The sequence below is a fragment of the Saimiri boliviensis genome, chromosome 8 (assembly GCF_048565385.1).
Source record: "Saimiri boliviensis isolate mSaiBol1 chromosome 8, mSaiBol1.pri, whole genome shotgun sequence".
In the NCBI taxonomy this organism is placed as follows: domain Eukaryota; kingdom Metazoa; phylum Chordata; class Mammalia; order Primates; family Cebidae; genus Saimiri; species Saimiri boliviensis.
Genome location: NC_133456.1, coordinates 98,966,047 through 98,988,306, shown reverse-complemented (window position 1 = coordinate 98,988,306; position 22,260 = coordinate 98,966,047). Strand labels below are relative to the sequence as shown.

General features: G+C 43.0%; 1 protein-coding gene across 1 annotated transcript in view; it reads right to left on the bottom strand.

Annotated features, from left to right (window-relative positions):
* The window catches only part of C8H10orf67 (chromosome 8 C10orf67 homolog), a 95,944-nt gene that overhangs the window by 61,646 nt on the left and 12,038 nt on the right, over positions 1-22,260 (bottom strand). Inside the window, exons 3-5 of the mRNA XM_074405320.1 lie at positions 20,087-20,230; positions 18,444-18,518; positions 909-1,064 (exon numbers count right to left, since the gene is read on the bottom strand). Coding sequence (XP_074261421.1) covers positions 909-1,064; positions 18,444-18,518; positions 20,087-20,230 — 375 coding nt within the window. The remainder of the gene's footprint in view (positions 1-908; positions 1,065-18,443; positions 18,519-20,086; positions 20,231-22,260) is intronic.

The window sequence follows — 22,260 nt, the reverse complement described above, 5'->3', positions numbered from 1 at the left end:
ACCATCTTTACCACCTACTACCTGTGTGCCCACGGGGAAGTTTCTTAACCACCCCATCTCTGCTTTTTCATCTGTAAACTGAGCTGTGAGAATAAGAAGAGATGCCATCGATGAAGCATCTGATACCTGCTATTGGTAATCAATAGACTTTATTCTTCCTGAGTCCCAACGTCTGTTAGCCTTTCCAAATCAAAACAACCAGCTTCTTGCTCTTAGAACTTAATAACAAAATCCTCTCCAGCTCTGAACCATGGCTGGGACTGAGACAGCTGGTGGCTTGGAGCAGAGATGGGACGAAAATGAATTCGCTCTCAGGATCCCCACTTTCCAAAGCCCTTAAACTTCTTCCTTGATGAGTTTAGATTTTTCTTTCTGCCTCCTCACTCATTCCATTTTTGCTCCCATCAGTAGTTTTTCTAGCCAGTAAAGCAGCCCTGGGTTCCCACTGCAACAGGGAGAACTGAGGAGGAAAATCCTCTGAGATTTTTCTTCTTGATAGTTTTCTTTAAATGTCATTCTGTTCCAAGCTAGCTTCTTGGAAGCTCTGGCTTGGAAAGATTAGCTTTGTGTCTTTCAAACTACCTTGACTGCAAAGAAGGGTGGGAATCTTTCGTTACAATAAAAGTCCATTCCCATGCTCTTCTAAAGTAGGACATTTTTTGCAGTGGCAGGTAGTTTATTTTATTTCCATTATAAATAAAAATTGAGAACCATTATATTGCTCCTATTCATATTGTTATGGGTTTTCTAGAATAGACCATTGAGCAGAAAATAGTTAAACCAGCTTATATTATGGAGAAATGCCCAAATGCATCAACTGGATTTTAATTTACCCTTAACCCAAGCTTTTAACTATTTATGACTTTATTACATGTATTAAATTAATTATTCCTTGCCTTGAAACTTACCATTTTATGAAATCCAAAATCTTCATATTGGTCTAGTTCTTCTTTTAATTCTTTAATAATGTCTTCTTTCTCTTTCAGTTTTCTTAACAAAATACTTGTTTTGACACTACTCGCATCTTGCAAAGAAACCTTCTCTTCTTCTACCTCAAAGAATTGCTGTGGACAAAAAAAAAAGCATAATTAAAAATTAATTAGACACTAGACATTAAAAATTAGGCACTAACACTAAATTAAAGACCCAGCATAAATTAGACACCAATAGAAAACATTTCATCTTTTAAGCTACTGTTTTGTGAAGTTATTTTATTTTTATAACTCACATACAATTTTAATAAGCAACTTTTTATTGAAATATATGCTAAAAAGTATCATGCACTATGTAGCACGTGTTATCCTATAAAACACAAAGCATGATCAGTTACTCTATCAGCCATGCAAATTACAATAGTAAAGAGCAAGATGGAAGAATAGGAGAACTTACGCTCAAAAAGAATTGGGCACTCATCCATGGACAAAAGTGCCCTGGGGGGAGGGCACGTTTCTTAAACCCCTGGATAGAAGATCCCAAAGCCCTGGTGGAGCCCGAGACTGAAGAGGGCTGTTTTGAGTGGTAGGCTGCACCTAGGTGGCAGGCTCACTGACCACAGTCCCAGCTACAGGCTTCGTCCTCCTGTGAACTTGGCTACAACCCTGTTTGGACTTGGTCCTGCCATGAGAACCATCTGCCAAGAAATCCAGGAGGAATCACTTAACCTGTGCTTCTGGTGGCAGGCCCATGGGCCTCAGTCTCAGGTGTGGACCATGAAACAGCTCTGTAACCCAACTACACCCACTCTCAACTGCAGTTTGAGACCAGTCCTGCCTGCCCAGGCACCTGCTGGGAGTCATTCCTATCTGTGCCCTTGGAAACAAGTCAGCTGACCTCAGTCTCACCGCAGATCTTGAAATAGCTGAAATAGCCCTTTAATTTGGCCCCATCCCCTCTCAGCTGCAGTCTGAGAGCAGTCTTGCCCACCCAGGGGCTTGCTGAAAGCCATGCCTGTCAGTGCCCCAAAGGTAGGCCCACCAATCTTGATTCCACTGCGGATCTTGGGGTGGCCCTGCAACCTAGCTCTGTCCCTTCCTAGCCTTGGTTTAGAAGCTGTCCTGTCCACCCAGAGATCTGCCAGGAAAAAGCCCATCAGTGCAGGTTGCTGACCTCAGTCTGATGGAGAAGCACAAGTAGCCCTTTGACTACTCAGTTCACTCAGCCATGGTCCAGGAGCCCAGCAGGAAGCATGCCTGTCTGTGTCTCTGGAGGCAGGTCTGCAGACTCTAGTCTCAGTGTAAGCCATGAAACAGCCCTGTAATTCCATTCAAGCCCCTGTCAGCCATGGTCCCTGGCCAATTCTCCTTGCCCAGGGACCAACTCAGTAGCCCAGCAGGAACACTCCAAGGGACCTGAAGGAATACACACTCATCTGTGTACCTGGTAACAGGCCCACCATCTGCCAACCCAAATGTGAAGCCTGAAGTACATTCTTTACCCAGCACCAACTCTACAGACCAAGGTCCAGGAAGCAGTTTATTCTTTCCAGGGGCCAGACAGGATCCAAGCCTGCTCAAGTCCTTAGGAATAGCCCACTAGCACGTTTCCCACTGTAGACCCAGCAGCAGCCACGTAACTTGGCTGCAACCCTACTCAATTGCAATCCTGGAGGCAATCTTAACAGCTCAGAGACCCCCCCCAAAAATTCTTTACCTACCAAAACCAGTCTGTAATGACTGAAGGAGGGGTTTGCTCATCCAAATGCGCAAACATCAACACAAGGCTGTATAGATAGTGAAGAATCAGACATCTTACTTCTAGCATTTAAAAATCTCATTTTCAACACTGCTATGCAAAACTTACAGTTTAGTTTGGACTTCTTGAAATTATAAAGAAACCATTTGATTTTTTGCGTGTATTTGTGACTAATATATTTGGGTACATGCAACATACAGGAAATGTAGCAAAACTTAGTAATATCTGCTAATATATTTAATGTTATATTTCAAAAGAGTTAGATTTGTAAACTAACATTGTCCTAATATGATGAATACCAGTAGACTAAGAAGAATAATGTATAAAGGTGGCTATGAATAGCACTGGCATAATCTACACAGAATTAAAAAATCATATATGAATATACAGTAGAATTAAAAAGAGTGAAGAGAGAATACTCATAAGACAATATTAGCTTTTAAAATTTTGTGATTTTATTTTATTTAGGTTTATTGTGTGTGTGTGTTTGTGTGTGTGTGTGTGAGAGAGAGAGAGAGAGAAAGAAAGAGAAAGATACGGTCTCACTCTATCACACACAGGCTGGAGTTCAGGGGTATAATTGGCTCATTGCAACTGCTGCTTCCTGGGCTCAAGAAATCCTCCCACTTCTGCCTCCATCTCTGCCTCCCAAGTATCTGGGACTACAGGCATGTAACACCACACCTGGCTAATTTGTGTATTTTTTGCAGAGACTGGGTTTTGCCATGTTGCCCAGGCTGGTATCGAACTCCCGAGCTCAAGGGATCCGCCTGCCTCAGCCTCCCAAAGTCCTGGCACTACAGGACCACCACTCCTGGCCTTAAATTTTGCGATTTTAAATAAGAGTATTGATTATGTGGATCTTGTCTTTACAACCATTCTTATGTATGTCTACAGCAAACACTCTGCTAAGGTCAACACATATTTATTTTACCAGTGCCCTTAAGAGTTACTAGGCATCATATATCCAACAGAGTTGGACATCTTCCAAACAGAGTTCAACATCTTCACTGTCAGCCTTTCTGGGTCCCCTAATTAGCAGCAGTGTAAGCTGAAAACCCATTTTAAGCCCCTTCTTCTCCTTCATCAACTAAGCAAATTTGTCCAACCTACCCCTAAATATCTACCAAACTCCATCACCTTTTCTTCTGTTCCACCACAACCTTAGTCCTTGCCTTGTTCACCTGGATATTGTAAAAGCTTCTAAACTAGCCTCCCTGGCTCTTGTTTTGTCACCTCTCTCCAATCTTCATCCAGTAGCCAAATGACCTGTCTAAAATGCCGCTCTCCCCATCTCCTCCTACAGGCTAACATTCCCTAGCATGGTATACAAAATGGCAGCCTTCATAATCTGCTGCCAGCTTACCTGGCCAGCAACTCATGCCAGTCTTCTCTCCTCTTCCTTCACCCAAACTGGTCATTTTATCACTACTGATACACTCAGCATGCAACTTCTCAGAAACACCACGTAGCCACAGGTATCTGTGCCTCTGCACTTGGAGTTCCCTCTTAACCCACCCAACAAGCTCTTGCTTGTCATTCTAGCAGAATGATATTAGGGTGGGACAGCCTGAGTCTGCAAACCAGCTCTGTAAGCTTGGCACCTTGAACACGTTTCTTAAACCCCGAGTGTCTCATTGTTATCTGTAAAATGGGAGTATGAATAAAAGTATCTGAACTGTGAGAATTAAATAAGTTAATACATGTAAACAATTTTGGACAGTGCCTACAACATAGCCCCCAGTAAGTATTATATCCTAACATTTAGTCTTGTTGTGGCTTTTTGTCATTCAAATCTAGATGCCACCTCCTCTGGGAGCCTTAGCATCCCCTCTCCCACCCACCCACCTTCCACCTCTGTGTCCTTTCTCTATCTTGTAAATACTCTTCTTGGGGTCACTTTATTATGTGCATAATTTCTAACTCACTTTTAGGTTCTAGATATGTTGGGTTTATTTTACTCTTAAAAAAGAAACCCGCAGTTGTATGCTTATTGCAGCACCATTCACAATGGCAAAGTCATGAACCAACCTAACTGTCCATCAGTGGTTGACTGTTTAAAGAAAATGTAATATATTAATACATACACCACGGAATTTTATGCAGCGATTAAAAAGAATGAAGTCATGTCCTTCGCAGTAACATAGATGGAGCTGGAGGCTATTATCCTGAGCAAATTAATGCAGAAGCAGAAAACTAAATACTGCATGTTCTCACTTCTAAGTGGGAGCTAAACAACGGGGACACATGAATATAAGGATGAAAATAATAGACACAGGAGGTTCCAAAAGGGAAAAGGGTGGCAGGAAGACTACAGCTGAAATATTACCTATTGAATACAAAGTTCAATATTTGGGGGGTGGGTGTACTAGAAGCCCAATCCTCACCATTATGCAATATATCCATGTAACAAACACGCATGTATACCCTCTGAATCCAAAACACAAGTTTTAAAAATGCCAATAAAACAAAGATTGTATGACAATGCAGAGACCAATGCACTAAAAAATCATGAGAAAGTGTGAAGGCTGTTTAGAGAATGAAGCGCTGATTGGCCAAGTCATCTTTGCCAGAGCAAGACAGAGAAGCACCCTGGGAAACTCATTTAAAATCTCACCCAGGTACCATGCTGAGAGGTGCTTGGGCCAGCCTGCCTTTTGGATGAGCTCAGCCACTCTGGACTTCAGGGCAGGGAGGGCCACAATTCTTTCAAAGAACAAAAAAGTCTTACTTTTGACTTTTCATAAAATAGTCATAAGGTCCAAATATAATGGCTTCATCTTTCTTGGAACGTTCCTGATGTCTCACTAGTGTTTCTGGAATGACTTGGGCTCTGGGAGATACGCAGAAAGCAGCATGATTTTTCCTCACTGCCCCTGCAAATCTGGTTACTGGTCTCATGGTTCTCACCTTTTAGAACTTTCAGGAAGATACCATGGCTTTATTTTGTTAACTTAGTAACAACAACTTTAATCTTAGACAATGACAACAAAATAAAAGAAGGAAAATGAGAAGAAAGCAAAAACCAAAACGCAAACCAAAAATTCCAGTCTAGCCACCTCTGACCCATTAATGCTTCTGTCCTCTCACCACTCTGGCCCCCCTTAGACGGGGCAGTCTGCAGTGGAGGAGAAGGGTCGAGCCTCTCTTCCTTTTATTTCTCCAATTTGAGAGTCTCCAATGGTCTGGAGCAGAGGAGAGGGAGAAACATAAAGGAACAGAAACAAGTGTCAGTTGACAGTAACCTGCTGCCCTTGGTTCCCAGGCGGGTCCGTGGTGGCCTGGCTTCCTGCAGTGCCCTCCACAGTAGCAGTGCCCCCCTGGCTTCTGTCCCAGGACCTGCCCTTCTGATGGCATCCTGTCACCTCTCAGATGGTCCTTGTCAGCAGGGGTCTGCTCCATCAGCTCTCTTGCTCTTCTGTAGAATTTTCCTGGCAAGTCCCATACCAGTCCTCATGTTCCTCAGACCCAGGGATGCTCATCAAGCTCTCTAAGTGGTCCAAGACTCCACCCTTGCTTGGCTCGAAGGAGAAATACTCCCTTTCTTTCACTCATTTGCAGATCAGCATTCCATGCTGCCTGCCTTCCCCAAAGTGGACCTCTTGACCAGCCGCGTCCATTTCCAAATTCAAGATATCTCTTATATTTCCTGCAGATGGATGATGGGCTAGTATTGGCCAGTTAAGCAGCTCCACCAAGGCTTGGAAAGTCCTGCTAAGAACATCCTGCTGGCACCTCCTTTTTTTATTGCATTTTAGGTTTTGGGGTACATGTGAAGAACATGCAAGATTGTTGCATAGGTACACACATGGCAGTGTGGTTTGCTGCCTGCCGTCCCCTCACCTGTATCTGTCATTTCTCCCCATGCTATCTCTTCCCACCTCCCCACCCCCCTCCCCTCCCCCATTTCCCCCCAACGGACCCCAGTGTGTAGTGCTCCCCTCCCTGTGTCCATGTGTTCTCATTGTTCAACACCCGCCTATGAGTGAGAATATACGGTGTTTGATTTTCTGCTCTTGTGTCAGGTTGCTGAGAATGATGGTTTCCAGGTTCATCCATGTCCCTACAAAGGACGTGAACTCATCGTTTTTGATGGCTGCGTAATATTCCATGGTGTATATGTACCACATTTTCCCTATCCAGTCTATCATCGTTGGGCATTTGGGTTGGTTCCAGGTCTTTGCTATTGTAAACAGTGCTGCAATGAACATTCGTGTGCACGTGTCCTTGTAGTAGAATGATTTATAATCCTTTGGATATATACCCAGTAATGGGATTGCTGGGACAAATGGGATTTCTATTTTTAGGTCCTTGAGGAATTGCCACACTGTCTTCCACAATGGTTGAATTAATTTACATTCCCACCAACAGTGTAAAAGTGTTCCTATTTCTCCACATCCTCTCCAGCATCTGTTGTTTCCCAATTTTTTAATGATCGCCATTCTAACTGGTGTGAGATGGTATCTCAATGTGGTTTTGATTTGCATTTCTCTGATGACCAGTGATGATGAGCATTTTTTCATATGTTTGTTGGCCTCCCGTATGTCTTCTTTTGTAAAGTATCTGTTCATATCCTTCGCCCATTTTTGAATGGGCTTGTTTGTTTTTTTCTTGTAGATCTGCTTTAGTTCTTTGTAAATTCTGGATATCAGCCCCTTGTCAGATGGGTAGACTGCAAAAATTTTTTCCCATTCTGTTGGTTGCCGATTCACTCTACTGACTGTTTCTTTTGACGTGCAGAAGCTGTGGAGTTTGATTAGGTCCCATTTGTCTATTTTGGCTTTTGTTGCCCTTGCTTTTGGCGTTTTGGTCATGAAGTCCTTGCCTACACCTATGTCCTGAATGGTTTTGCCTATATTTTCTTCTAAGGTTTTTATGGTGTTAGGTCTGATGTTTAAGTCTTTAATCCATCTGGAGTTAATTTTGGTGTAAGGTGTCAGGAAGGGGTCCTGTTTCTGCTTTCTGCACATGGCTAGCCAGTTTTCCCAACACCATTTATTAAACAGGGAGTCCTTTCCCCATTGCTTGTTTTTGTCAGGTTTGTCGAAGATCAGATGGTTGTGGGTATGTTGTATTTCCTGTGAGGCCTCTGTTCTGTTCCATTGGTCTATATCTCTGTTTTGGTACCAGTACCATGCTGTTTTGATTACTGTAGCCTTGTAGTATAGTTTGAAGTCCGGTAGTGTGATGCCTCCTGCTTTGTTCTTTTTGCTTAGAATTGACTTGGCTATGCGGGCTCTCTTTTGGTTCCATATGAAGTTTAAGGTTTTTTTTTCCAGTTCTGTGAAGAAGGTCATTGGTAGCTTGATGGGAATAGCGTTGAATCTGTAAATTACTTTGGGCAGTATGGCCATTTTCACGATGTTGATTCTTCCTAACCATGAACATGGAATGTTTCTCCATCTGTTTGTATCCTCTCTTATTTCGTTGAGCAATGGCTTGTAGTTCTCCTTGAAGAGGTCCTTTACGTTCCTTGTTAGTTGTATTCCTAGGTACTTTATTCTCTTTGTAGCAATTGTGAATGGCAGTTCGTTCTTGATTTGGCTCTCTTGAAGTCTGTTACTGGTGTATAGGAATGCTTGTGATTTTTGCACGTTGATTTTGTATCCTGAGACTTTGCTGAAGTTGTTTATCAGTTTCAGGAGATTTTGGGCTGAGATGATGGGGTCTTCCAGATATACAATCATGTCATCTGCAAATAGAGACAATTTGATTTCCTCCTTTCCAATTTGGATACCCTTTATTTCTTTTTCTTGCCTGATTGCTCTGGCTAGAACTTCCAGTACTATATTGAATAGGAGTGGTGAGAGAGGGCATTCTTGTCTAGTGCCAGATTTCAAAGGGAATGCTTCCAGTTTTTGCCCATTCAGTATGATATTGGCTGTTGGTTTGTCGTAAATAGCTTTTATTGTTTTGAGATACGTTCCGTCAATACCTAGTTTATTGAGGGTTTTTAGCATAAAGGGTTGTTGAATTTTGTCAAAAGCCTTCTCTGCATCAATTGAGATAATCATGTGGTTTTTGTCTTTGGTTCTGTTTATGTGGTGAATTACGTTTATGGACTTGCATATGTTGAACCAGCCTTGCATCCCCGGGATGAATCCTACTTGATCATGGTGGATGAGCTTTTTGATATGCTGTTGCAATCGGTTTGCCAGTATTTTATTGAAGATTTTTGCATCTATGTTCATCATGGATATTGGCCTGAAATTTTCTTTTCTTGTTGAGTCTCTGCCGGGTTTTGGTATCAGGATGATGTTTGTCTCGTAAAATGATTTGGGAAGGATTCCCTCTTTTTGGATTGTCTGGAATAGTTTCAGAAGGAATGGTATCCGCTCCTCTTTGTATGTCTGGTAGAATTCAGCTGTGAACCCATCTGGACCTGGGCTTTTTTTGGGTGGTAGGCTCTTTATTGCTGCCTCGACTTCAGACCATGTTTTTGGTCTATTCAGGGTTTCGGCTTCTTCCAGGTTTAGGCTTGGGAGGATGCAGGTGTCCAGGAATTTATCCATTTCTTCCAGGTTTACTAGTTTATGTGCATAGAGTTGTTTGTAATAATCTCTGATGATGGTTTGGATTTCTGTGGAATCTGTGGTGATATCCCCTTTATTGTTTTTTATTGCATCAATTTGGTTATTCTCTCTTTTCTTTTTTATTAATCTGGCTAGTGGTCTGTCTATTTTGTTGATCTTTTCAAAAAACCAGCTCCTGGATTTATTGATTTTTTGAAGAGTTTTTTGTGTCTCTATTTCCTTCAGTTCTGCTCTGATCTTAGTTATTTCCTGTCTTCTGCTAGGTTTTGAGTTTTTTTGATCTTGCTCCTCTAGCTCTTTCAATTTTGATGATAGGGTGTCAATTTTAGATCTCTCCTTTCTTCTCATGTGGGCACTCATTGCTATATATTTTCCTCTAGAGACTGCTTTAAATGTGTCCCAGAGATTCTGGTATGTTGTGTCTTCGTTCTCATTGGTTTCGAAGAACATCTTTATTTCTGCCTTCATTTCATTGTTTAACCAGTCAACATTCAAGAGCAAGTTATTCAGTTTCCATGAAGCTGTGCGGTTCTGAGTTAGTTTCTGCATTCTGAGTTCTAATTCGATTGCACTGTGGTCTGAGAGACTGTTTGTTATGATTTCCGTTCTTTTGCATTTGCTGAGGAGTGATTTATTGCCAATTATGTGGTCAATTTTAGAGGAGGTGTGATGTGGTGCTGAGAAGAATGTATATTCTGTGGATTTGGGGTGGAGAGTTCTGTAAATGTCTATTAGGTTTGCTTGTTCCAGGTCTGTATTCAGGTCCTGGATAGCCTTGTTGATTTTCTGTCTGGTTGATCTGTCTAATATTGACAATGGGGTGTTAAAGTCTCCCACTATTATTGTGTGGGAGTCTAAGTCTCTTTGTAAGTCATTAAGAACTTGCCTTATGTATCTGGGTGCTCCTGTATTGGGTGCGTATATATTTAGGATCGTTAGCTCTTCTTGTTGCAGTGATCCTTTTACCATTATGTAATGTCCTTCTTTGTCTCTTTTGATCTTTGTTGCTTTAAAGTCTATTTTATCAGAGATGAGAATTGCAACTCCTGCCTTTTTTTGCTCTCCATTTGCTTGGTAGATCGTCCTCCCTCCCTTTATTTTGAGCCTTTGTGGGTCCTTGCATGTAAGATGGGTTTCCTGGATACAGCACACTGATGGGTTTTGGCTTTTTATCCAATTTGCCAGTCTATGTCTTTTGATTGGGGCATTTAGTCCATTGACATTTAGGGATAGTATTGTTATGTGTGAATTTGATACTGTCATTTTGATGCTACCTGGCTGTTTTGTTGGTTAGTTGATGCAGATTCTTGATTGTGTTGATGCTCTTTTACCATTTGGTGTGTTTTTGGAGTGGCTGGTACTGGTTGTTCCTTTATATGTGTAGAGCCTCTTTCAGGAGTTCTTGTAGAGCAGGTTTGGTGGTGATGAAATCTCTGAGTGCTTGCTTGTTCACAAAGGATTTTATTTTTCCTTCACTTATGAAGCTTAGTTTGGCTGGATAGGAGATTCTGGGTTGAAAGTTCTTTTCTTTAAGGATGTTGAATATTGGCCCCCAATCTCTTCTGGCTTGTAGGGTTTCTGCTGAGAGATCTGCTGAGTCTAATGGGCTTCCCTTTGTGGGTAACCCGACCTTTCTCTCTGGCTGCCCGTAGCATTTTCTCTTTCATTTCAACCCTGGTGAATCTGACGATTATTTGCCTTGGGGTTGCTATTCTTGAGGAATATCTTTGTGGTGTTCTCTGTTTTTCCTGGATTTGAATATTGGTCTGCCTTGCTAGGTTGGGGAAGTTTTCCTGGATAATATCCTGAAGAGCATTTTCCAGCTTGGATTCATTCTCTTCATCACATTCAGGTACACCTATCAGACGTAGATTAGGTCTTTTCACATAGTCCCACATTTCTTGAAGATTTTGTTCATTCCTTTTTGCGCTTTTTTCTCTGTTCTTGCCTTCTCTTTTTATTTCATTGAGTTGATCTTCGACCTCTGATATCCTTTCTTCTGCTTGGTCAATTCGGCTGTTGAAAGCTTGTGCATGCTTCACGAAGTTCTCGTGTTGCGTTTTTCAGCTCCATCAATTCACTTATACTCCTCTCTATGCTGTCCATTCTCGTCAGCATTTCGTCCAATCTTTTTTCAAGGTTCCTTTTTTCTTTGCGTTCGGTTAGAACATGTCCTTTTAGCTCACTGTAGTTTCTTACTACCCACCTTCTGAAGTCTGATTCTGTCATTTCATCACCCTCCTTCTCCATCCGGTCTGGTTCCCTTGCTGGTGAGGAGTTGTGATCCCTTTTAGGAGGAGAGGTGTTCTGGTTTTGGGAGTTTTCGTCCTTTTTGCGCTGGTTTCTTCCCATTTTTGTGGGTTTATCCACCTGTTGTCTGTCTCTGTCCCAGGGAGTTGGAGCTTTATGAGTTTCTGTTGCACTACTGCCTTTTTTGATTTTTCTTTCAGGTCTGACCCGCCCAGCTAGCAGCATGCCTAGCCACTGCCTGCTAGCAGGGGCTTTGCTGAGCTGCTGTGGGCACCGCCCAGCTGCCCTGAGCTCTTCCCTGCAGTCCTTTTTATATGGGCGTAGTTAGAACTGTCTCGGCAATGGTGGCCCCGCCTCTGTTACGGCGGACTCTCTCTGTTGTGGCAGGTTGCCTCGGCAACAGCGGCCTGCCTCTGTAGCGATGGAGAGTCTCAGTAATGGCGGAAGCCCCTCCCCCACCGAGCCGGACCGTCCTGGTTCAGCTGTGCTTGGTTTGAAGGGCTCAACCCAGAGGGTTTCCAATTACTGTTTTTGTTTTCGTTGTTGTTGGGGGTGGGCGGGTGGGACTAACTGAGCCTGATCACCTGGCTCCCTGACTCAGAGTCTTTTCTTTTAAGTTGAACGACCCCGCGTTCCGGTCGCTTGTTGAAAAGGCGCCGGGATCTCCCGTGCTGCGACTCACGGAGTCGGCTCGAACTGCGGCGCCGGCTCCTGGCGGATTTTTTGCCTAGGAATCTCCTGGCCTGACTCGCTATTTCAGATGAATGGGCAACTCTGCCGTCTCAGGGCTCTGCTCGCCAGCTAAGAGGGCTCCCAGACCAGTGGCTTTTGTACGGAGAACCGCAGCAACAGGGAGTGGTCACAGCAGCCGCGCGGGCGGAATCAGCCCCACGGGGGTCAAAACAGCCGCACCCGGCTGGGACTGCGACGCTGGCGACCCCTCTGCCTGGGTATCTCCTGGTCTGTGGGCAATAAGAGTTCGTCTGGAAATGCGGCGTCCACTCACCCTCTGCACTTTCACTGGGAGCTGAAGTCCTGAGCTGTTCTTAGGTGGCCATTTTCCCAGCATTCCTCTTTTTTTTTTTTTTTTTAAGATAGGGTCTTGGACTGTCACCCAGGCTGGAGTGCAGTGGCACGATCATAGCTTACTGCAGCGTCTAACTCCTGGACTGAAGCCATCCTCCTGTCTCAGCTTCCCAAAGCACTGGAATTACAGGCATGAACCACCACGCCCAGCCACATCTCACTTTTTAACAGTGTTTTGTTCTCTACTTTTGGGATTTTAGATGACACTGAAACCTAAGAGTCCCATTTTAACATCCCATCTTAGGGTGGTTTACTAAAAAATGTATTACCCTTTAGTTCAGTCCCAACCTAATCATGTGACTGCCTGTCCTTCATTGAGATTCTTTCTGACAATGGTCACGTTGACAGGGGCAACAGGCATCTGGGCTTGAGGGCCTGAGTATGACAAGGTTCAATCAAGCTGCACAATTCACTTACCAAACACAGAAGTTTGAGATTCCAGATTGGGTTCAGCAACAACTTCAAAATTGTTACTGCCTGCTGTTGAAGAAAAAGGAATAAAAAGGCTCCAGTCACAGGCCAGGTGAGCAATGCTGACTACCTAAATTAGTTCAGAGGCAAGATGACAAGACATGGATTTAGGAGGTAAAAACTGGCAGGATGGCCAGATGTGGTGGCTCATGCCTGTTATCTTGGTGCTTTGAGAGGCTGAGGTGGGACGGTCGCTTGAGCCTGGGAGGCAGAGGTTGCAGTCAGCAGAGATGGTGCCACTGCACTCCAGCCTGGGTGACAGAGCAAGACCCTGTTTTGAACAACAAACACCCAAACAACAACAACAACAACAACAACAACAAATGGTAGGATTCAATGGGTCACTAAACATGAAGGATGAATTTGTTATCTATTGCTGCATAAAAGTTTTGCCCCAAATGCAGTGGCTTAAAACACATGTTTGGCCAGGCATAGTGGCTCACACCTATAATCCCAGCACCCTGGGAGGCTGAGGTGGAGGATCACTTGAGGTCAGGAGTTTGAGAACAGCCTGGGCAACATAGTGAGACCCTGTCTCTAATGAAAGAGAAAAGAAAATTAAATTAAAACACACACACACACACACACACACACACACACACACACACACACTTATTATCTCATAGTTTCTGTTGGTCAGGAATTCAGGTAGGTTCTCTGTTTAGGGTCTCCCAAGGCTGCAATCAAGGTGGCATTCAGGGCTGTGATCTCATCCAAAGCACAACTGTGAAAGGATCTGCTTCCAAACTCACACAGGTTGTAGAAGAATCCACTTTTTGCAGCTATAGGACTAGAGGCTTCAGTTTCTTGCTGTCAGTCACGGCTACACTCAGTTCTTTGCCACGAGTTTCCCCAACATAGCCTCTCACTCCCTCCAAGCCAACAGAGAGAAAGACTCTAGCAAGACAGATGCTACCCTTTCATGTAACATAATCACATACAACTCTTCACCTTTGCTGTATTCGATTGACTAGAAGTAAAAGTTAAATCGATTTAGAAACTTGTTCACAGCTGAAAAAAAAAAAAAAAATACAGGTACTTGTGTCCTTAACTGATCTCCAGAGGGCAGCAGAGAGTCATTTATATTTGTCATGCTACCAAGTGTATACAGCAGTTTGGTATAAGTTCAACTTTCCTCTGTTCCTCCTTGTGACTAAGCCTTAGCAAACTGGGTGGCCAGGATTAGGAGGGCTGTCTGAGGTCATGGATCCAAGTGATGCCAACAAGCCAGGGCAAGGGTTCCAACCATGGCTTTAACTTCATATAAAGAATTTTTTCGTAAGTCAACTAACCACAATTAAGCACATTTAACCAACACATATTTTTGAAAAACTGATGAATATGAAGAATTTAATCCTTTCATGACTTTCCATACCTAGATATATAAGACATATGGACAAAGAGTGATATTCATTATGCAGCTTTCTTTTTGAACATTTGATAGACATTAGAAATAGATCAATGTCCCAGAAATTATGGAAGACACAAAGAACTAGAAAGCATGTGTTTTTTAAATTTTGTTTTATTTTTTGTTTGTTTATTTTGAGACAGGGTCTCACTCTGTCATCCAGGCTGGAGTGCAGTGGTGTGATCACAGCTCACTGCAGCCTTAACTTCCCAGGCTCAAGCCTCCCACCTCAGCCTCCCGAGTAGCTGGGACCATAGGTGCAGGCCACCATGCCCAGCTAATCATTTTGTATTTTTTGAGTTTGAGGCAGGGTCTCACCACGTTGCCCAGGCTGGTCTCAAACTCCTGAGCTCAAGCAATCTACTCACTTCTGCCTCCCACAGTGATAGGATTACATGCATGAGCCACCCACCATGCCTATCCAAAAGCATGTTTTTAAAAACCACAAAATTCTGACTTATTCTCTCATTGTAAACAAGAATTGTGGATAAGATAGATGAAATGCATCTTTTTTTCCTTTTAGAGACAGGGTCATGCCATCCCTCAGGCTGGAGTACAGTAGCATGATCATCCCTCACTGCTAACCCCAGACTCCTGGGTTCAAAGAGTCCTCCTATCTCAGCCTCCTCAATAGCTAGGACTACAAGCATGTGCCACCAATGCCATCATGGGATCCTTGGGGTGTTGCTTTGCCAGCCAGAAACCTCTGTGGTCAGTGGTGCTTTTGCCTGAGTTTTGCTCAGGCCTCCTGGGCTGATTCCACCTGTTTGGCCTGGAAGGCTGTGCTTGGCTCATGCTACCAGCCTGGATCCCACACGTGCCAAGGGCAGGCCAGGCACAGAGCAACAAGGGGTATATGAGTGAGCATGGGGCCCGGCCACTACATGCCAGCTGCAGTGGGGTGGGCAGCTCTAGGCACCGGCAAGGGTGCCAGCTCCCTGCAAGGCTGCACCTGGACCAGGTATACCACAGGTGACTTCCACTGCTGGCATTGGGGAACACAGTAGTGCCTGGAAACTTGGAGACACCAGGAACCTCAGAGCCCCAAAGAGGGTACCACAACCATGGCTCAGGAAGCTCCTAGGGTCTGGGCTCCTCAAAGGGCTACAGCTCTTCTCTTTATTCTTGTTGCCTACAGCGTGGTTGAGCAAGAGGTGCATTTCAGTCCTGTTTGTGTTACAGCTTTTTCAGTCCCACCATTTGGCGGGTCCCGAGTTCTTGTCCCACATCCAGGAATAATGAGGTATGCAGACAACTGGAGAGTGAGCAAGGCAAAGAGGTGCTTTATTGAACAATAGTACAGCTCTCAGAAGACTTGAAGTGGGTAGCTCCTTTCTGCAGGCAGGTCATCTGGCATCTGCTCAGCTCTCAGCTGAGAGGAGACCCCCAGTGGGTAGCTCCTTTCTGCAGGCAGGTCATCCTGGCATCTGCTCAGCTCTCAGCTGAGAGGAGATGCACAGTGAGTAGCTCCTCTCTGCAGGCAGGTCATTCTGACCTCTACCAGAGTCTGGCTGAGTCTAGGGTTTTCATGGGCTTCAAAGGGATGGAAGTGTATGCTGATTGGTCAATGGGAGGCCATGGGTGGGCCTGAAAAAAGCACCATAAGTTCTCACTCCAGTCTGTGACTTCTTTTGACCTTGACTGAGAGCAACTTCACTTCCTCCACATTCTGTGCTTATCAGCAAGTCACTAAGGCCAGCCCTGATTCAAGGGAGGGGAATCAGACTCCACTCTTGATGGGAGAGAAGTGAGGTGACATTGCACAAGAGCAGGTAAGTAGAAGACAGTGTCACAGTACGCTTGGAAACACAGTTTGGCATAGAGTCACAGAGATTGTTAGCAGAGCAATCAGTCCTGGGATATCTTCAGCTCCAAGTAACTGAAAAGCCAACTAACAGTGGCTTAGACACTGAGGGGTTGTTATCTAATAAATAACAGGCCAGAGGCAGGGCAAGTCCAGGGTTACTCATAATAATTAAGAACAAGAAATGACTGCTATCAGTTAATCAATCCCTCCAGGCCCAAGCTTGCTCCCCTGGCAGTTCTAAATATTTAAGGAAGAAATACTTCCAAGATTACACAAATGCTTCTAGTAAACAAAATGGAGCTAACATTCCCCAATTCATTTTGTGGAGCTAGCATAACCTGCTTCTCCTCTTTCCACCTTGCTACCTCAGCACATCCAGAGGATATCAGTCTTCGGTTTCAATGTCCACGGCAATTCCAAGCACCAGAAGGAGACATAAAATGTCAAGCAAAGAAAAAGAAAAGGTTTTCCCTAAGACCCTTTTTCTCCCCTTTCCAACTTTTAGGTTCGGGGGTACATGTGCAGGTTTGTGACATGGGCAAATTGCATGTCACAGGGGTTTGGTATACAGATTATTTTGTCACCTAGGTAATAAGCATAGTACTTGATAGTAGTTTTTTGATCCTCACTCTCCTTACACTCTCCAGCCTCAAGGAGGTCCCATGTCTCTTGTTCCCTTCTTTGTGTCCACGTGTACTCAATGTTTAGCTCCCACTTAGAAGTAAGAACATGCAGTATTTGGTTTTCTGTTCCTTTATTAATTTGCTCAGATAGTGGCCTCTAGCTCCATCCATGTTGCTGCAAAGGACATGATTTTATTCTTTATTATGGTAATATGCATAATATTCCATGGTGTATATGTACCACATTTTTTTTAAATCCAGTCCACCGTTGATGGTCATCTAGGTTGATTTCATGTCTCTATTGTGAACAGTGCTGCAATGCACATACACATGCACGTGTCTTTATGGGAGAATGATTTATCTTTTTTCAGATATATACCCAGCAAAGGAATTGCTTGGTCAAATGGTAGTTCTGTTTTAACTTCTTTGAGAAATCTCTAGATTGCTTTCCACAGTGGCTGAACTAACTTAGATTCCCATCAGCAGAATATAAGCCAGTGTTCCCTTGACTCTGCGACCTCACCAGCATCCGTTATTTTTTTGACTTTTTAATAATAATCACTCTGACTGGTGTGAGGTGATACCTTCATGAGTCCCTTTTACTTAGGAAGAACAACCTCCCCCAGAATCTCACAGCCAGCTCACCTTTAGTCTCATTGGCTAGGGACCTGACTTTGCCTATGCCTGTGCTATAGCTGAAAAGGCAGCCAGAAGAGGAAGAATCTAGCATTTTGGCTTCTATAGTTGGAAGCGTCCCTGTGAGTAAAAAGCAGTGAGGAAAATGACATTTGAGCAGGCAGCACCACTGTCTACCACAGGTACAGGTGACCATTCATACATTTAGCAATCAGTAGCTGGTTGTTAATTATGTACCAGGCACAGTGCTAAAGGCAGGGCCACAGCAGAGAGTAACACACAGTAACATCTTAAGGTTGACAGTCTGGCATGGAACACAGACACATCGCAAGCAATTACATAATTAAATACAAATGTGTTGTGTGCTATGAAAAGAAGCTTGCAAACAGTGCCCAAAAAGAAGTATGCAAAAAATTTATTTATGGAAGTATATTGAAATGCAAGGTGAGAATATGATTATAAATGCTAAAAGCAGCACAAGATCTTTGCTGAGTCTAAGAAAAGCAACAAAAAGTAGGAATTTTCCCACTGTGAAGGAGAATGAAGTATGTGTTTGGAAGACAGAAATGTTCCTGTCCTTAGAAAAGTTAATCCACCAAGGGCCAGAGACCATTCACTGGAATTTACTACAGTTTCTCTTAATCTCTCTTAGGATCATCTGACCTTCATCTATTCAGCTATGCCCAGCAAATAAATTTTGGATTACTTTGGTACATGCCCAGGTGTCCTGAATACCAGATTAGAATTTTCCAGTTTCTGGAAAGCGTTATAATGTGAGCATAAACAGTCCTAGGCCTGATCCCTCTAAGGTGACCTGAATTGAGGAAACAGGCCTTCAGAACTAGAAACAAGACTGGGAAGCCAAGGTGATCCCCGCTCTGCACACGACAGCTGAAGCTAGCCTTGCCCACAGCGACGCCACCAAAACCAAAACTCACCTGGTACATTCCTTTGATAACCGCGATGGCGTCGGCTAACTGCTGATTGAAAGATTTTCTCATCTTATCCTCATTCTGCAAATAAAAATAAATGCGATAAGCACCATAATGTATTTCCAAATATGACCCACACCTACCAGGGAGGGACTCATGGTAAAGAAACATCATCTGAATCACGTAATCTCTTGAAAACTTTAATTCATAATCATTTCTCCCACCCTGCAGCTATTATGACACATATGACTTTTACTTATACTCAACAAAAAGCAATAAAGAGATCATATGGATAAAATACATACAGATAATTTGAACACTTCATTTCATTTTACGCTTAAGTCTTTTAATGCCTTCCTCGAATATTTTTAAAAGTAGTAAAATCTGTTTGTGATGCCTATCTTCTTCTAGTCCTTGTACATTTTGAATGGGATATGCTCATGAAAAGAAATCTATAGTGCCAATCTATAAACTAGAGTTATTTTCTGATTAATCAAATAATTTGATTACATCTGTTTAGATTAACAACAGAAGATAGTGCATTTAAAAAAAAATACCTGTGATTCTGATATCAATTCTGATTTCAGCATGGAGTATAAACAACAAATAGGCTTTATCCTTTTCTAAAAAAAAAATCTATCTTTAAATATATTTTGCAGATATATGGGGTATTGCTGTGTTTCCCAGATTGATCTTGAGCTCCTGGGCTCAGTTGATCCTCCTGCCTCAACCTCCCAAAGTGCTGGGATTACAGGCCTGAGCCATCGCCTCCCAGCCTCAAATAGGCTTCAGAGTTAGATAGGATTGAATTTAAATATCATTGTGCCCTTTACTATCTGTCTGACCTTAAGTAAGTTACTTAACCTTGGTAAGCTGTTTCTTTATCTGTAAATCATGGAGAGTAGGATTTCCATTTTAACATGTTGAGAGATTTAAAGAGTAAATATATTTTAAAGGCTTAGCGTGGTACTTAGTATGGTGTGGCCAGCAAAAGATAGTTTTTTTTGTTTGCTTTTATGGCACAGAAATAATAGTAATGTCTGTTTGTTTTGTTTTCTGTTTTTCTGAGATGGAGGTCTCACCTTGTCACCTAGGCTAGAGTGCAGTGATGTGATCACAGCTCACTGAAACCTTGAACTCCTGGGCTCAAGTGATTCCCCTGTCTCAGGCTCCTAAGTAGCTGGGGATGACAGGCCTGCAACACCACATCTGGCTCATGTTTTTATTCTTTGTAAAGACAACATCTGGTTATGTTGCCCAAGTTGGTCTTTAACTACCAGCTTCAAGCCAGCCTCCCACTGTGGCATTCCAAAGTGGTAGGATTAGAGGCACGTGTGCTTGGCCTCTCCTGTTTTTTAACTGGTGACCTTGAACAAGTTAATTGGCCTTTCTGTGCCTCAGTTTTCTCATCTGTAGAAGAGGGAAAATAATTATGCCTACTTCATAAGGTATCTGTGAGAATTACTTGAGTTCATACGCCAAGTACTTACACAAGTCCCTGACATATAGTGAAGCTCTGTGTATTATTTACCATGTGACGTGCAACTAATACAAATTAAACTACCTTCATAAGTTACTAAACTGCACTGCATACACATCTAAGCACAGTATCAATCTACCATAAAAAAAAAAAATAAGAGAATATTTACCTGTTGATAATGTTTTTCAACTTCTAGGATTCTATCATGTAGAATGTTGAAGAGACTCAAAGATTCCTCTTTTAGTCGATCCTCAAACTTTAACTGAATCAATTGTTTGAAGAACCCAAAATCCACCTGGAGGGATTTCATCATCTAAAAATGGAAAACAGTATCCTTAGCAAACTAATGCAGGAACAAAAACCAAATGCTGCATGTTGTCGCTTAGTAAGTGGGAGCGAAATAATGAGAACTCATCATTTGGGATGGGAAGAACACACACCTGGCGCCTACTTGGGGGTGATGAGCGGGAGGAGGGGGAGGATCAGGGAAAAGAACTAATGGGAACTAGGGTTAGCATCTCAGTGATGAAATAATCTGTACAACAAACCCCTGCGACGTGAGTTCATGTATGTAACAAACCTTCATATGTACCGCTGAACCTAAAATAAAAGTTAAAAAAATATAAACAATTAAAAAAATAAAAATGGAAAAATATACATTATTATAGAGAGTATATCTGTGTAAAAATTCCAGTGCATTCTCTGGTTCTGGACATACAAGCTGGGTTTCTGGTCAGAGGTCTGTCCTGATGTTTATGATGATTGTATGCACTGCAGAATTCCAGTAATTCCATCCCATGTGGCCAGGCTTTCAAAGTGACAATTAATTTGCCAAACTAAGAAATACTGATGGAGTAAAAGACAAGAGTGTCTTAGCAGTTTCTTCTCACACAGAAGAAAATATCTCTGCTAATGTGGCCTTCTATCATATCTCAAAAGGTATAGTTCTCAAGATGTGGACTTCAGATCAGAAAAGATAGGCAAGAATCATCATCCTCTGAGACTCTGCTAGCACAGGCATTTAAATCCATAACCAGTATGTTGACTAAGAACCATTTGTAATAATCAAAACACAATGTGTTTTTATCTACTTCCATGTATTTCAAACTTATTCACTAGGGCTCCCATCTGTAATCTCAACACTTTGGGAGGGTAATGTGGGTGAATCAGCTGAGCCCAGGAGTTTGAAACCAGCCTGGGCAATATAGTGAGACTCTGTCTCTTCAAAAAATTAAAAGAACGAAAAAAGAGAGATCTAAAAATAAATGTATTCTGTAGGTAATCTTCCCCTCCTCTGAATGCAAACTAGAAAATCCCATGACTTTTCTATTCATTCTTGGGAACAGAGTCTTACCATCACTATAAATACAGCCTCAGAGTAGCATTTAGAATGTAACTACTGGGTAAGGTGGCTCATACCTGTAATCCCAGCACTTTGGGAGGCCAAGGTAGGCAGATCACCTGAAGTCAGGAGTCTGAGACCAACCTGGCCGACATGGTGAAACCCCACCTCCACTAAAAACACAAAAAATTAGCCAGGCGTGGCAGTGTGCCCCTGTAATCCCAGCCACTTGGGAGCTTGAACCCAGGAGGTGGATGTTGTAGTGAGCCAAGATGGCACCACTGCACTCCAGCCTGGATAACAGAGCAAGACTCCATCTCAAAAACAAACAAGCAAGCATATATGTATGTATATGAAGTTAAAATGCTTCCAACTTCATTCATAAGACTTTTCCCTGTACTCCAAGCTGAGGGTAATGAAAAAGAGTGTGATTTTCCCTTGAGCGCTCTCTTCTCACCTCCTCCCCAGCACCCGAGTGGCTGTATCTCCACCAGGAGATATATATATGCGCTTGTATAAAAGCCACCAGGGATAGAAGAGCAAAGACGTTCCTACCTGGTGGGATGTTCCCACCTGCTGGGTGGCTTCCCTATGGTGCTACAGGGCAAGAAAACTAACTCCTCTTCTTCCCTTGGGCACTGATGTAGCTTCTCTAGAGATTCTGACTGCTGGGACCCTCTCCTTTGTAGATCTATCATGACCTAAGCAGATGCTTCTCTACTCTGAGTAGTCACTTGCTACTCCTTCCTCAGGTTCTATGAATCTGAAGTTCACCTTTTCTTCTCCCTGCTGTTGGAGGTCCTTTGTTCTTCCAGATCGCTCTACTGGACAGGACCCAAAATGACTCCACAATGGTTTTTTTTTCTCTCTCTCAGGTCCACATATGGTTTACAGGAAACAATTTTACCCCAGTAACTCTAGAAGTGCGGACTGATCCCAAACAAGCCATTCTATCTTCTCATCACAGCCCCATTTAGTGTCCTCAAGCATGAATCAAGCAT